This window comes from Maniola jurtina, chromosome 25 (genome assembly GCF_905333055.1).
Source record: "Maniola jurtina chromosome 25, ilManJurt1.1, whole genome shotgun sequence".
Classification (NCBI taxonomy): domain Eukaryota; kingdom Metazoa; phylum Arthropoda; class Insecta; order Lepidoptera; family Nymphalidae; genus Maniola; species Maniola jurtina.
Genome location: NC_060053.1, coordinates 7,052,840 through 7,069,748, shown reverse-complemented (window position 1 = coordinate 7,069,748; position 16,909 = coordinate 7,052,840). Strand labels below are relative to the sequence as shown.

The window sequence follows — 16,909 nt, the reverse complement described above, 5'->3', positions numbered from 1 at the left end:
GGCAAATTCTAAACTTTCTAGACGATTTGAGTTGTATGATGGTGTCAGATTATGAGTGTATAAGTATATGTATGTACTGTTGTTCAAAATAAATGAACAATCTATTCCCCAGCTCTCAGACTAGCGCACAAAGAAACTGCAAAGCACATAATAATTCGAGCCATTTGTTTCAGACCCGGCGGGAATAAAGGCGGTGTCACAAAGCGCTTTATCCAATCCGAACGAGAACGCTCTGCTCTCATGCACTGCTACCGGTAAGACGCCTGTCTTGTCTGCATCCAGCAACACGGCTAGAAGGAGACATAGGTCTCCGACACAAAGGCCCAGTTTAATAAATATTAGTTAAACGAGCAAACGCCAGTTAAACATGTAGTTTCTTTTATAAATGCGATCAAAGTGTAATATCATTTAGTCTTATGATGAAATCTCATTTTGCTGCCATGCAAATCTTTCAACTGGCGATAAATCACCAAATATTTAAAAAATAGATAAATTGGAAGTCGTGCCCGATTTCTAGTACAAAAACTGCCAAAAGGTCTAAGATATTCACACATATTTGAAAATTGAAAAACCAGTTCTAAAACAAATGTAATTTCTACTGTACACTTATGTTAATGTTGCTGGTTAATAGATTTCGCCAGGTCCTCTGTTGATTTCTTTATTCAGTGTTGTTATAGTTGCTAAGGAAAAATTATTTGTAAATTATTTGCGAGCATCCCAAAAAAATCGGGCAAATTTGTAATGGGGAAAATATAAAAATCCAAGACATCAACTTAATATAAATAATATACATTTAGTTGGTTCATACAACTATTACAGTTCACACACACTTCAAAGGCACTTGCCGTGTTATACTTTTGGGACCAAGTGGTCCTGTACTTTGTCAGAGGGTTAATTTTCATAAACAATATATTTTCTTCTCCTTCTCGAGGGAGCTCCTTTGCTTGTCTATTGTCTAATAAGAAACGTGTCTCAAGTTGTATTACGGTGCCTGTTTACTTTGAATAATTTCTGAATGTTCGTGAATTATTTTAAAATTTAAATTTTGAATTCCAAATTCAAATAAGAATTATTTTTGGACAATTAATTAAATAGACCTCAATTTACTATATTATTATACATGAGCTACATGCTACTTACTGTATATAACAATATGGTTAAAAGTTTCATCATCATCATCTCTACTACTAATTAAGATTATTTAACACTCCTAGTCTTTCCTTTCACCAAAGGTTGCCTGGTGGAGGTGACTCTAAGCAATAAGGCCGCCTTTGCATACAATTGCTTCTAGTTTATTGTTTCTTGTTTGTCTTGGTTTTTTCTTGTTTTGTGATGGGATGACAATCTCGCACCGGACGTTTATCGGTTTTTCCAACCCAATAAAGCCTTAAGACTTACCTTTTTTAACGTTCATTTTGTAAGTTGTGCCACACATCACATGCTATATTTAAGGGTTGGTTTTTCCGGCTTTTCCACCACTTGACCATTAAAACCAAAATGCCTCAAAACTGTGTCATGTGTGGCTCCACCCGAAAAAAAAGATTCCAGCTCAGCATATTTTTTTTAATAAAAAATAGCAAGCAAACGAGCAGGTGGGTCACCTGGTGTTAAGTGATAACCACCGCTCGTGAACATTTGCAGCACCAAAGGTACCACCGATGAGTTGCCGGCCTTTCAGGAATTTATAGGTCCGCCCCTTGAATAACCCCATGTTGTAATCTAGTGGGAACACCGCTATAATATATGCTTTATACATACATAAGAATATACATATAAGACCCTAAACTGGGTGATCCGTTTCGAGTTTCCATTAAAATAACTAACATGATATTATTTTTATTTCCAAAAAAGGTAACCCCCTGACAGCGGAGCACATAAAATGGGTGCGCAAAGGTTACGACCTGTCATCCGCCACCATAACCTTCGAGGCCAGGAATCAAACCAGCTACCTCCTCATCGAACGGGCCACCCGAGAGGATGTCGGGAAGTTCCAGTGCGTCGTCAACAACGGGATATCCGGTGAAACAAGACAGGAAGTCATGCTAGTGGTCAAGTTTAAACCGGAAATGGATAGTTCGCCTAACCTGGTTAAATCTGCATCTAACGCTGGTCAAGTCGGGAGGTTAACTTGTCGGTAAGTCGTATAAACTTTTGTATAATTAGTCTTTGAACAAGATAAAGTTTTAATTTTTGAGTAGACAAGATAAGGCTAAACAGCACTAAAAACCGACCACAAACTGGCGAAAGATATAGCAAAATAGTTTTTCTGTCGCTCGGTATATTTTAACATTGTACTATATTTACTATATTATGAACCCGGAATTTTTTCCTCTTTCATTTGATATCCCACTCGATATAATAGTAAAAAAAAAGTTTGGAGAGACCCTGTCTGTCTGTCTGCTACGTTTTCACGGCCCAACCGCTGAATCGATTTAAATGTTTGGTACAGACTTTGAATACATCCTGGGGAAGGAGATAGGCTACTTTTTATCCCGGAAAATCAAATACTTCCTACGGGACTTAAAAAAACCGAAATCCACGCGGACGATGTCCATGATCCATGCGTGTATCTAAATTTGTGAAATAAATTTTCATTTCATTTCATTTCATTTCATTTCATTTCATTTCATTTCATTTCATTTCACGAAGCCGCGGGCATCCTTTAGTATGACAATAATATAATGCCTAATGAGACTACCTACTTATCCGAAAAGCACAATAATTATGTTATCAATACAAATTAATTTTGTGTCGCTACGAAATAATATAGACTTAACACAAACATACTAATTTAACGCTCAATAAAAGCGTATCTGCATCCTTAGTACGAGCTCGCACCTTTCGATAACCTTGATAGATTTCGAGTATCTGAAACATTATAACATCCGACCTAAAGCGCCTTCTTTTGAAGTCGAACATTCAGCGCTACCGATTTTGATATCGCTAAGTAAAATAAATAGACTTAAGTGTGGATTTCATTCTTGTGTTGTTTAAGTTGTTGTGTTAAGTCGATAAAATAAGCCATCTATGTAGGGAAAGCAATATCGCCCAAAAACAAATTAAGGGCCAGTTGTTGTTAACATAGTTAGACTATAATATTATTTAAAAAAATCTTTTTGTATAACACATTTTTCAAATAATGTCGTAGTGCTTTTATATAAAATGAAAAAATTTGCTTGGAGCGTGAGCTGCAGATGCATAGACGAACTTGAGTCTAAAAACAACTGAGTCCATTTTAATTTGACGTTATAGTTATAAATTTTGAATTCGAATTCTATCACTGAGTTGTGGAAACTCGTACTAACTTCTGACATGCGGATTAAAGCGGCTTCAAAGGGTATTAGTTGAATTTTATCCAGTCGCCTTGTTAATTATGATCTAGGATTTAACGCCATGTTATGTATGTAAAACTCGAAATTGTAATATAATTGATATTAATTTGAGCCATGCCTATAATTGGATGGGAAAAAATGTGTGATTACGATTGTGAACTTTATAAATATAGTCAAGCTGGGGAAAGCTTCTGAAACTTGAAATTTCGCATGTAGGGTTTCAATGTAGAGCCCTTTTGGTTTCAATGTAGAGCCCTACGGATATTCATAAATTAGTTCTCTGAGTTTCTGCTTGGGACACCTATTATTGTACGCTTTAAAACATTTGACGTTATATAAATTTTGATATAAGTCTGGTGGAAGGCTTCGGCCGTGGCTAGTTACCACCCAGCTGTCAAAGCCGTGCCGCCAGGGGACGTGTTCTGCTGTAATGCCGTATAGAAACCAAAGGGATATAAGTTTAATAAGAACCCTTCCAGGTTAGTCCACTTCCATCTAAGGCTGCATCAATAGCCACAGGTGGTAAGCCACCAGGTCAAATCACAGTCAAGAGGTAACTTGTGTCTAAATAAAATAAAAAAAGTGTAAATTAAAAATTTATAATACCCCGGACAAGTGAAGGTTACAGTAACTAGAAAAGAGCTGATAACTTTCAAAGGGCTTAACCGATTTTCTTGGATTATAGCTAAGAACACTCTCGATCAAGCCACCTTTCAAACAAAAACAAACTAAATTAAAATCGGTTCATTAGTTTAGGAGCTACGATGCCACAGACAGATACAACGATACACACGTCAAACCTATAACACCGCTCTTTTTGGGTCGGGGGTTAATAAATTCAAAATCTATCAACGAGGTGTAGAAACTCGCACTAACCGTTTGCGGATTAAATCGGCTCGAAAAGGTATTAGTTGAATTTTAGGCCGTTGTGTTGTTAATTAGCGATAATCTGGCATAATATAGGAATTTTCAGAACGCGCCCTGTTTTGCTAATGTGATTCTGATATGTCCTGACATATTGGTTTCGGATTTTCCGTGTATTGTTTTGTTCCAAATTAAATTTATTCCCTGTGTTTATGTTCGGTTGTTCTGTGGTTATTTTAATGTAAAATCGATTGAATATTTAATTAATAGCTAGTTTGTTAAAGGGAAAAATTTGTAGTACCTATGTAGTATAAATAATGGCGGGGTAGCGACGTTCACAGGGTGTAAAGCCAGGGTAAGCACTAGGTAGGTAGGTACTTACTTACTGGCAAATCATAAAGGATAATGAGCATTGACCTTTTTTTAACTAGTGAAACTATATCTTGGCTAAGCAGTGTATTTACGCATCTATGAGCTGCATACCACTGCGTCAGAGACATGAGTTTTTAAAGAATCTCCTTATATTATCTCAGGTATATTTTACGGCACAGCCGCTAAAATCATTATACCATTTCTTACAGTGATAGTTTACATCCCCGAAACGGTTCGTTTCAATTTTTAGTACCTACCTTTCCTTATTCCAAAGGTCCATTAATAAGTTTCGCTTCAAAGATACTCAAAATGGTCCTTTTTCACAGATGCAAAGCCGCACCGGCCCCAAACTTCACCTGGTCGAAGAACGGAGCAAAACTACCCGTCAACACGTCCACCAAATACTTCGCGGAGTACCACAAAACGGATGCCATAACCTACACTTCAGTGCTACTGATCAATGATGTTGGTACTGCGGACTATGGCTCGTACGAATGCGGAGCGAGGAACGATCTAGGATTCAGCACTACATCTGTCAAACTGGATATTACTAGCGCACCTGGTTAGTATACCATTTGTTTTTAGGGTTCTGTACCTCAAAAGGAAAAACGGAACCCTTATAGATCACTTTGTTATCTGTCTGTCTGTCCGTCCGTCCGTCCGTCGTGTCTGTCAAGAAAACCTATAGAGTACTTCCCGTTGACCTAGAATCAAGAAATTTGTCACTTAGTTATGTCTTAAAGCACATAAGTAAAGGGGAAAATGCGAAAACCGCGAATTTGTGATTATAACACACAAAATAAATAAAAAAGTATTATTTCAGGTATGAGTCCAACTCGCTTTTGTTCGTCAAGTTAGCCCTTGATTGCGGTTTCACCTCTATGTTAGTGATTTTACAGACACAGGCGAGTTTTAAAAAACCTAGGTATAGCCATGCAGATGAACTAAAGCAGAAACTAGAAGCTAGAAGTTTTTAGCAGATCACACTAATATTATAAAGGCGAAAGTTTGTATGTGTGTGTGTGTGTGTGGGTGTGTATGTTTGTTACTCCTTCACGCAAAAACTACTGGACGGATTGGGCTGAAATTTAGAATGGAGATAGATTATTCTCTGGATTAGCACATAGGCTACTTTTTATCCCGGAAAATCAGAGTTCCCACGGGATTTTTAAAAAACTACATCCACGCGAACGAAGTCGCGGGCATCAGCTAGTAATATAATAAATAGACAGCTCTGACGTAGTTTTTCATTTCTAGATCCCGTGACGTCAATAGCCGTCACCAATGTGACGCACAACTCCGTGTCTCTACAGTGGGTGCCTGGCTTTGACGGCGGCCTCTTTTCTTGGTTCAGGGTTCGATATCGGTGAGTGCATATATATAGTCATCACATCATCCAATGATCAACCTATTGCCGGCCCACTACTGAGTACGGGTCTCTTCTCAGAATGAGAAGGGTTTAGGCCATAGTCTGCCACGCTGGCCCAATGCGGATTGGCAGAATTCACACACCTTTAAGAACATGGAGAACTCTCAGGCATGCAGGTTTCCTCACGATGTTTTCCTTCAGCGTTTAAGCAAGTGATATTTAATTACTTAAAACAAGTTATGTTTAATTACTGAAAAGTTAGAGCTGATTGCTCGGAATCGAACCCCCGACTTCCGATTAGGAGCCGGATGTTCTAACCGCTAGGCTATCACAGCTGATCATCACATTAGGCATCACATCACTATCACATAATTATTCATCACACATCATTATATACTATTATCATCATTTCAACCCATCGCGAATGTATGTGATGTATTTTTTCTTTTTTCATATAGTAACAGGGACTAAAAATCATTATTTCACAGCAAAATAACCGAAGAATCGTACCGGTACGAGGATGTAACCCCGAGGAACGCGACAGCCTTCACCATCCACGGCCTCGACCGGAACACAGACTATGTGTTTTCAGTTATGGCCATCAACAAGATGGGTCAGAGCAAATACAGACCCGATGATACCAAAGCTACCACATTAAGTGAGTATACCTTTATTGTTAAACTAGTTAACCGCCCCAGTCTCGCTTGTGTGAAATTAGCGAAAAAAAGAAAAAACGTTTATTTTGTAAGTTATACCTAAAGATTGGATATGAAAGCCAACAAGCCTCACGTCAAGCAAAGTTTCTGGTGGGAAGCAAAGCCGCGCCACCAAGTGGTTCCGGTACTATGCCGTATGGAAACCAAAGGTTTAATAAAATTCCCCTTGCAGGTTAGCCTGCTTCCATCTTAAACTGCATGATCACTTACCACCAGGTGAGATTGCAGTCAAGGGCTAACTCTTGTATCTGAATAAAAACTTGAACCTGAGGTGGGTGTCTCTTAGAAGTTAGTAGTTATTAGTAGCTCCAGTATTCAAGACGAAAAAAAAAAAAATATGACTGTCTTTAATAACATGCCAAAATAGTTAAGTTTAACTAACGACTTTATTACACTAACGCATTTCGTACGCATTACATAAAGGATAAAGGTATTAATCGTATTGCTATATATGCGAATGCGTCGGTGTTCTTAAGGCGTAATACCAATGAACGACAACGCATAGAAATATTCCATTCTAATACAGCGTAACGAAATGTATATCGTTGTGGGTGGTTCTACACACAATCTTCAACTCAACTGTAGCTCCGTATCTCTCACTTGGAATAGGGCCATCAGGCAGCGACCTTGTGTCTCATGACAAAGTTCGAACCAATTCGCCTGTTGCGATTTAAGGCCGATTCACAACAATTGCGTACATGGGAAACATGCGTAATGACGCGCGTAAACGCCTAACACACCAGGTTACGCATACGTCCACGCTTTACGCAAGCGGTGTGCCATGTTTCATACATTACAACGCAATGTTACGCGCTACGTCTACGCTTACGCAGCCTGTGTGAACGAGCTATTACACAGGCGTGAGTTTGTGGCCTCTATTTTGGATAAACAATAATTATAGAAACGGGCTTTCTATACTTTGTCGTTCACTGCGTAATTGGTCCCTATGAATCATTTTTCAGTCCATTTAGTTCGTGTTTCGGAATATTAATTTCAATGAGGCTCAAATTAAATACAATTACATACATTCTAGTTGACAAGATATTAATTATAATATATTAAATATACGACACAGTAAATTAATTTACAAGTGCACAAACAAATTGCCGAACTATGCTTCAAACTAAATCCAGTATTAATTAATTAATATTAAATATTAATAAACCGTAGAACGCGGCGTGGCGTTGATTATTAAATAAATTATGCAAATAAAATTCAAATTGTTCCACCATTCAAATCGAATTCATTCTTAAAATATTCATAATATTGTAAGCTTAGACCAAAAGGGGCGTTATAATTTAACTATTTTTATAAGTTATTAAATGTTCCTTCATATTAAGCTTGCGCGAGGACATAAGCCACAACGCGTAGAGGCTTATCAAGAGTTTTAATCTTTAAATAACCTAACTGCAATATTAATTTGACCGGGGCGCAATTGCTATTGCAACCACTCAATCAAATTGGCGACCTAAACACAAAAGTATTTAATAGTCGTTGAGTCTCGAGTCGGAGCGAGACTGATTTAAAACCCGTCAAGCAGCCGTATTTATACAAATCGATTCAAGATGGCTGCTCGGAAGCGATCGTGTGACGTCGAATGAGTCAAATATCTGTTTTATTATTTTAAATTTTAAATAGTTTTTTTGAAAAAGCTAACAGTCGGCCATCCAAATTGGGTCGTTCGACCTCGAGCGACGAAAATAAATATTAGGCCAGGTTGTCCAGAATACTAATAGAGGCACGGTTGTTCGTAATACTACGGGACCAGGGTTGTCCCGACACATTTTATTCTAGGACCAGGGTTGTCCCTTAAAGGGTGTTGAATGAGTGGACCAGGGTTGTCCCAACACATTTTATTCTAGGACCAGGGTTGTCCCTTAAAGGGATGAGTGGACCAGGGTTGTCCTAACACATTTTATTCTAGGACCAGGGTTGTCCCTTAACTTCGAACTATATTCATTTGTGAACTATATTTTGTATGCTTTAAGTGGATTTTTGCGTTAATTCTATCCCACTTCTGAACTGTAAGCTTAGACCAAAAGGGGCGTTATAATTTAACTATTTTTATAAGTTATTAAATGTTCCTTCATATTAAGCTTGCGCGAGGACATAAGCCACAACGCGTAGAGGCTTATCAAGAGTTTTAATCTTTAAATAACCTAACTGCAATATTAATTTGACCGGGGCGCAATTGCTATTGCAACCACTCAATCAAATTGGCGACCTAAACACAAAAGTATTTAATAGTCGTTGAGTCTCGAGTCGGAGCGAGACTGATTTAAAACCCGTCAAGCAGCCGTATTTATACAAATCGATTCAAGATGGCTGCTCGGAAGCGATCGTGTGACGTCGAATGAGTCAAATATCTGTTTTATTATTTTAAATTTTAAATAGTTTTTTTGAAAAAGCTAACAATATATTCATAATAAATTCATATGGAGGGAAAATGAATGCGTTTTCAAATGTTGGATGATTGTTAACAATAGTTTTGGGAAAACATTCGGGGATTCGTAATTCGATTTTTAGACCGATTGATTGTCTGTGTGTTTTTTAGAAAATACGCAACCAACAAGTGTAAATTAAAAATTTATAACACCCCCCCGACAAGTGGAGGTTACAGTAACTGGAGAGAACTGTTAACTTTCAAACGGCTGAACCGATTTTCTTGGATTATAGCTAAGAACACTCTCGATCTAGTCACCTTCCAAACAAAAAAAAGCCAAATTAAAATCGGTTCACTAGTTTAGGAGCTACGATTCCACAGACAGATACACAGATACACACGTCAAACTTATAACACCCCTCTTTTTGGATTGGGGGTTACAATTTAGGACAAACCAACAAACGCATACAAACTTAAGTAGTAGGAATTAACACTATAAGTAGGTATACTTGTGAATCTCTAAATGAAATAGTAACTTAATGTAGGTAAGCATTTAAAGAGTTTTAATGTATTGTTAAGTAGTTTAGGCGCTACGGTGGAACACACAGAATCTGGATACAAACACACATACATAAATAGACTGCTGAAATCATAACCCTTCCTTTTGGCTTTGCGGCAGTCGGGTAAAAATCAAAATCAACAACGGTACCAATTAAAAACTGTTGTTAAATAAACCTCAGTGATCTAACTGGTAAAAAATAACTATGTACATTCCTTACATCTGTAAATATAACAACTTGATTTGCAAAAAAATGCAGAAAAAATATAACACCGATCGGTCCGCCATCGCTGCAATTAAATCTAAATAAATGAATTCCGAAACACGAATAAATGAATTGACGAAACACAAAAGAATGTATTTATTATTTACATTTTACATGGGTTCATGCAAAACTGTGCCTTATTCCATGCTGCATAGACGTCATACCATCATCAGTACAGTCGAGTTCAGAAGAGTATAATTCATACAATGTTCCCGGTGTTTTTATTATAACGGGAACCATTGTTGGTACAGCACTTATACTCTTGAATGTACTGCTGGTTGGGTACTGTCTGCATAGGAGGACGAATAAACGTATTCGAGGTTTGAATTTTATGTAAACGTGGTTCATGTTTTATGTATAAGTGAATTGTTTATGCGAAAGTGAAAACTTTGTTCGTTAGTTTTGTTAAAATGTAACTGTTTTTTTTTATAATTGACTCGCTTTTTAATGACAGTTCTTAAAATAAGGGTTTTGATTTCAATGTTGAATTATTCAACTCATAAATTTAACACCTATCAATATTTTGAGTTTTAACTAACGATTGATTGTGAGTTTGAAAAAATACATTTATGAAAATGACTTTTTTTAATTGAGCTTTCCCTTTCGAATAAACAATTGTTTTTTTTTTTTTCAATTCTTTCATATTATTATTTTTTCTGTTCTTTTTAGCTTCATCAGAAGTAGGCGAGCTTAATATAGTTTCCACAGAGTATGTAGAAACGGCTGACGTCTCAAAGTCCGTGGTAGTCTATGTTTCGATCACTGGCGCCATTTTGGTTTTGATTAATGCCGCTTTAGTCGCTTGTTTTGTTTTCAAAAGACGCTCTAGACGACTGAAAGGTAAGATTTTTTTATTTTGCATTTTAATTCTTTTACACGTGCTAATAAATAAACAATGAAACGCAGGAGTGCTAATGTATCCGTCTCACTCTCACACTAGGATACAAGAGGAATAAGTAAGTGAGATGGATTCATTCATTTCTTTATTAGCACGAATACTTTTTCTACAATCCTAGCATGATAAGAGACGATAAAATAGAACTTTAACGAAAAAAATCGGTTTCTCGATTTAAAATCGATAAAATCCTTGACTTTGCGGCTAATGCTGTTGTACTCTCTAAACTAAACTAAATTGATAGATCAAAATGCTCTTTGCGCACTAGATTTGAAATCTATCAATTTAGTTTAGTTTTGAGATATTCAACAGAATCAGTCACGTAATCCACAATTTTTTTTGTCTTGTCTTAATAATCTTGCTAGGCCTGTTACATGTTATACTTTGTCTCATTTAGAGCCGAGTTCACCAACGTAAAATAAGTCTTGTACAAGAGTAAATTTCAAATTTTGGCAGGTTTGCAATAGAAAAACTGTCGTTACAGCCAACGGTTAGACGTCACTTGACGTTGCTGGAATCGGCACTTAGTTTACATAAAAAGTTAGTTTATGTATTTTTGCCAATGTCAAGTTTGTAGTTATTTGTAACAAGTTAGCTAAACTATACAAGTATGGACCCCGTCTGTGCCGGCGCTCGCCGACATACGCACGGCACCCCCTTAGAGCGCTTTCCAGTCAGTTTTAACAAAAAAAAACACTCCAAAAAGTCACAACACGCGCGCCAGCAAACGCCACCACAGACGAAGTCCAGTTTATGTATTAAACTGTAAACATTTTTCTACTTCACTGTACTGCAGCACAGTTTAGAATAGAGGTCGAGTACCCAGTCAATATTTGCTTTCATATTATGTGGAGTTTTAGATATTTTATGATTTAGATATTATTTTGCAGAACTTAAGTACCCTTGCCGAAATGTTTTTGCTTAAATTAATATTAGGCTAACAACTTTCAACTTAGTCTAGACTCAAGTTATATACTTTAGAAATTAGTATAACTTTCCAATGTTTTAGACTAGGTACAGTAAATTTAATTTAATTTGGTAAAGTAAGCAATTTTTAATAAGATGTATAAATTTTCAAGTTAATTTTAACATAATATTTTGAAGTCTACGCAAACAAAGCAATAATTCCTGTTTGCATTTTTAATAATTTCATTACAATAAGAAAATAAGATTATTTTTACTGTAACTTTCTTTATTCTTTAACAGAACAAGCCGGCCAATCATCGAAATCAGCAACAATAGAGATGTATGCGCCATCATCGTACAATGACACCATGACAGGCGAGACTCTGAGCTCCGTGTCAGAGAAATCAGAGACTTATTCACAAGATGGCGACGAAAGACAACCACCGCCCATCCCTGAAGTGCCCAGCATGCCCAATAGACACATGCTAAATCAGGTAAGAGGCTATCAATAACTGTGTAATTGCTGACATAGATAGCTAGGGAACCAGTGTATATTAGAGTTTCACATCTATCTATGCCGTTGACCGTCGAGCTAGGAGACTTATAGGCGAAGACTCTCCTTTGATGGCGAAACTTCAAAGTCTCGATCACCGCCGTAAGGTCGCCGGCTTATCGGTATTTTATAGGATATATTTCGGAGAGTATGCACAGGAACTTTTCGATCTTGTCCCCCCTTCACCATTTTACCACTGAACCGCAAGACGTCGGGCGAGTTTCCATCCTTATGTCGTCGACATCCCATCTACACGCACAAAACGTTTTGCGTCTTCATTCCTCATACGCATGGCTAAGGTTTGGAATACTCTTCCGCGATCTGTGTTTCCTACTAATTACAATCCGGGTATCTTTAAAACAAGAGTGAATAGGCACCTTCTAGGTAAACGCGTCCCATCTTAGACCTCATCACTTTCCATCAGGTGTGATTGTGGTCAAGCGCTTACCTATAGTGAATAAAAAAAAAAAAAACGAAGGTTTTCGCTACTTACTAATATTTCAAGGTTCCCAAGTTGCTGGACAGATGACTCCGCATCTTCAGTAGGTTTCCTCCACTATGAGGTCAGGTTACCTCCATTAGGAGCGTCAGTAGAACTTCCACAAGATGGATAGACAACATAAGACGCATCTTTACTAGGTTTCCGCTACTAAAGGTTGATAAGGTCTCATTAGTTACAAAGGCGTTCCAAGACACTGGATTGATGCTTCATTGCTCCACTATGAAGTACCCAGCATGTCCAATGGACACATTTTAAATCAGGTAAGAGGTTATCCAAATCATAGTGTAATTGATAGGCTCATTTGATAATATTTCTGGCGCAGTAGTGAGTGATGTGGTCTTATGACGGAGCTCCTGGGTTCGATTCCCGACAGGGGCAATTTGGGAATTTATAATTTCTCAAGTGTCTGATAGGTGGGAGGCTTCGGCCTTGGCTAGTTACATCCTATCTGCAAAGCATTACCATTAGTAGTTCGATACGATGCCGCGTAGAAACCAAATTAGTATGGCTTTAATGAAAACTGCCATACCCCTTCCAGGTTACTTCACTTACCACCAGATGAGATTGCAGTCAAAGGCTATATTCTATCTGAATGTAAATAAGAAGTTGGCACGCTTGCATCTTAGACTGCATCATCACTTACCACCAGATGAGATTGAAGTCAAGGGCTAACTTGTATGAGAATTTTCAAAAAAAATCTGGATCTACAAATCTTTGTCCCCAGACTGACGCCTACCTAATGGACGAGCAAGGGCTAGTAATACCCCCACCACTGGACTACCCTCCCCCCAACTACGCGGTATACGAGGGAGACCACGCACGCACGCTGCCGCATCCACATCGACACAAGGACATCAGTGGACACAGCACCTTAGGACGAAGTGCGGGTAAGTTATAATATATTAGACTAGATGATGCCCGCGACTTTGTCCGCGTGGATTTAGGTTTTCTAAAATCCCGTGGGAACTCCTTGCTTTTCCGGGATAAAAAGTTGTCTATATTTATTTCGGGGACGTAAGCTACCTCTGTACCCATATAGATCGGTTTAACGACTTGGTCTTCGAGAATCCCGTGGGAGCTCTTAAAATTTCCGGGATAAAAGTAGCCTATATCCTTGCCCGGGATTTAAGCTAACTCTATACCAAATTTCATCAAAATCGGTTAGAGTTTTGGGTCGTGAAAAGCTAGCAGACAGACAGACAGACAGACACACTTTCACATCTATACTAATAAATAAAATTGGAGTTTCTGTCTGTAATTTCGAAATAACTACCGCATATTAAGGTCATATGGTTATTTGAACGATACTATAACTGAATCACACGTTTTTAAAATTTTTGTCTGTCTGTCTGTCTGTCTGTTTGAAAAGGCTAATCTTCGGAACGGCTGAACCGATTTTGACGGGATTTTCACAGACAAGTAGAGAATTGACCAGGGAGTAACATAGGCTACTTTTTTAAACGACTTTCAAAAAGAGAGTTGTGTTTTTCTACCTATGTACACCGAAATCTCCGAGATTTCTGAACCGATTTGCGTCATTTCTTTTTTAATCGATAGAGGAACTTTGCGACATTGTTTCATAAAAAATTTGGAGTCCAACTCCTCGATCCTGATGCTGCAGGGGATCTGACCAATCCACGCGGGCGAAGCTGCGGGCATCAGCTAGTTTATAATATTAGTATGGAATTACAGGCAAACATGTATTAGTATGGAACAGCATGCAAATGACGGATAACTTAGAATTAAAAGGATATAAAATTAAAATTCTCGCATGGCATAGCGTTCTAGCATGAAATTATATCGACGTTAACTATTATCCGTAAACAAGCAAACAAAATTACCTGCCAGCCCCGACGCGCGACGCCTCGACGGCGTCTATTATTTCAGACCTGTAATTTTAGCCGATAATAACCAGCGATATTGGTAAATGTATCACTAGATGTGGCCCTTCATTAAATAAAAAAATATTTAGCCTTGGAAGTGTAGGTAAAAAGAGTATAAAGCCGGGTCCAGACGAATGTAACGTGTAATATAAGATTACTCATAATTAAGCGTCAACAGTGTGGACGGCACACGAACTCAAAGCTAATTGTGTACGTGAATCTATTATTTACTAGCCGATGCCCGCGACTTCGCCCGCGTGGATTTATGTTTTTCGAAATCCCGTGGGAACTCTTTGATTTTCCGGGATAAAAAGTAGCCTATATGCTAATCCAGATATTATCTATTTCCATTCCAAATTTCAGCCAAATCCGTCAAGTGGTTTTTGCGTGAAGGAGTAACAAACATACACACACACATAAACACAAACTTTCCCCTTTATAATATTAGTGTGATAGTGTGATTCCCTTGAAGTGTAGGTAAAAATAGTATAAAGCCGGGTCCAGACGAGTGCGTGTAATGTAAGATTACTCATAATTTAGCGTCAACAGAGTGGACGGCACACGAACTCAAAGCAAATTGTGTACCCGAATCTATTATAGTCCATACGAGCACTGCGAGCGCCTTTGTGTTCGCGCAAAACCGACCGCCTATGGATCAGCCCGAGCGCCGACGCGAGCGTTACATGAAATGTTCGTTGTGCCGTCCACACGTAGAGTTCATGTTACATTACATGTTACACTCGTCTGGACCCGGCCTACGAAGCGCCGCATCTAGTGGACCATTTATATCGCTGATAATAACTAAACGAAAAACAAGACCTAATTAGGAAATTTTAGTGCGAAATTTTCCGAGAAATTTAGCTATTAATTTATTACCTTTGGTCTCGTTTTTCGTATAGTGGATTTTCTATCTATTTATAAATTCATATTCTAAGACACAAAAAACTAGTTCACCTAGCTTAAACCATTATGTTGATGAAATATTTTTTGTGCTTGTAATCTTTTTGAAGTATAGAAGCTAACGATATTAATTTGAAAGTTCAAGTGAAATTCGAATGATCTTGGGTTTTATTCTTGGGGTTTGTTTCTATTTGATATTTTGGCCGATTCCCAATACAAAAACTGTCATAATGTCAATTTATTTGTTAAGTGGGCTCTACACTGTCGCGCCGTTATTTCACGCCGTGAATATATGCCGCGATTCACGCGTGAACTGTCCCTCCACACTCGCAAATCTTCACAGTCTTGTTCGTGACTATGGACGAAACCCTTTGTCGCGGACCAAACACCGACACTGATCGGGGAAAGGCGCGAAGCGTGAACAACATCTACACTCGTGATTGGTAGTTATCGCGGGCTTTCGCGGCCGTTCGCGCCGCGAATGTAGAGCCGGCTTTAGATAAATTGAAATAACTATTTTTTCTATTAACCAGGTAAACAGAACTACATCCCGGCGCCCAGTCCGATGCCACCACTTGACGGTTCCTATTACAACATGGCGTCCGACCGATATCTGTCCTACCCGCCGCTCATCGGAGAATACTTGCAGCAGGTAAATCTAAAATACATATTCTAATCGTCTAAAATACGTATTCCAAACCTCTAAAATACTATTCTGATCATCTAAAACACGTATTCTGATCGCCTAAAATACGTATTCCAACTCTCTAAAATACGTATTCTTATCATCTAAAATACGTATTCCAACCCTCTAAAACACGTATCCCGATAGTCAAAAAACGCATTCTAATCGTTAAAAACCGAGACGTCCACCATTGGAAACTAGAGATTTTTCAGATAGGTATGTGGCGGTTCCGCTTTCCTATGACGCATTTGACACATTATCCATACCCACTTATATTATAAATGCGAAAGTCTGTCTTTTTGTCTGTCAGCTAGTTTTGTACCCATTCGTTTGACCAATTTTGTCATTTGATACAGAGATTGCTTTCATCCCGGGGACGGATATGGGCTACTTTTTGGCCCAGAAAATTAAAGAGTTTCCACGGGATTTTAAAAACTGAATCCAAGCGGACAAAGTCATAGGCAAGATTTCGTAATAGTATTTTTAATTTATCCCTTAATTGAATTAGAACTTTTATCGGATTAATATTTATACTTACTAAAATCTCTCGCAGTAGCAATTTCGATTTTAGAAAAGGTTTGACTTTAATTAGAAAATTCAAGTGAAGATAGCTTGCCAGTAATTCAGAAAACATTCTGTACAATATTTCGCCACCCTCGCATTATTTCACCACAACTTTTCACACGTGCATGGAATATAACGGAAAAGTTTCATGACAGTTTCAT

General features: G+C 38.0%; 1 protein-coding gene across 5 annotated transcripts in view; it reads left to right on the top strand.

Annotated features, from left to right (window-relative positions):
* The window catches only part of LOC123877961 (nephrin), a 341,522-nt gene that overhangs the window by 319,696 nt on the left and 4,917 nt on the right, over nucleotides 1-16,909 (top strand). For 4 of the 5 annotated variants that reach the window (XM_045924911.1, XM_045924908.1, XM_045924910.1 and 1 more), the window contains exons 18-26: nucleotides 174-254; nucleotides 1,852-2,134; nucleotides 4,895-5,130; nucleotides 5,826-5,934; nucleotides 6,426-6,595; nucleotides 10,530-10,700; nucleotides 11,962-12,155; nucleotides 13,441-13,603; nucleotides 16,033-16,151. In XM_045924911.1, the coding sequence (XP_045780867.1) occupies nucleotides 174-254; nucleotides 1,852-2,134; nucleotides 4,895-5,130; nucleotides 5,826-5,934; nucleotides 6,426-6,595; nucleotides 10,530-10,700; nucleotides 11,962-12,155; nucleotides 13,441-13,603; nucleotides 16,033-16,151 (1,526 nt within the window). Of the gene's footprint in view, nucleotides 1-173; nucleotides 255-1,851; nucleotides 2,135-4,894; nucleotides 5,131-5,825; nucleotides 5,935-6,425; nucleotides 6,596-10,015; nucleotides 10,181-10,529; nucleotides 10,701-11,961; nucleotides 12,156-13,440; nucleotides 13,604-16,032; nucleotides 16,152-16,909 lie in introns of all 5 variants that reach the window. The other variant, XM_045924909.1, reaches the window with a different exon arrangement.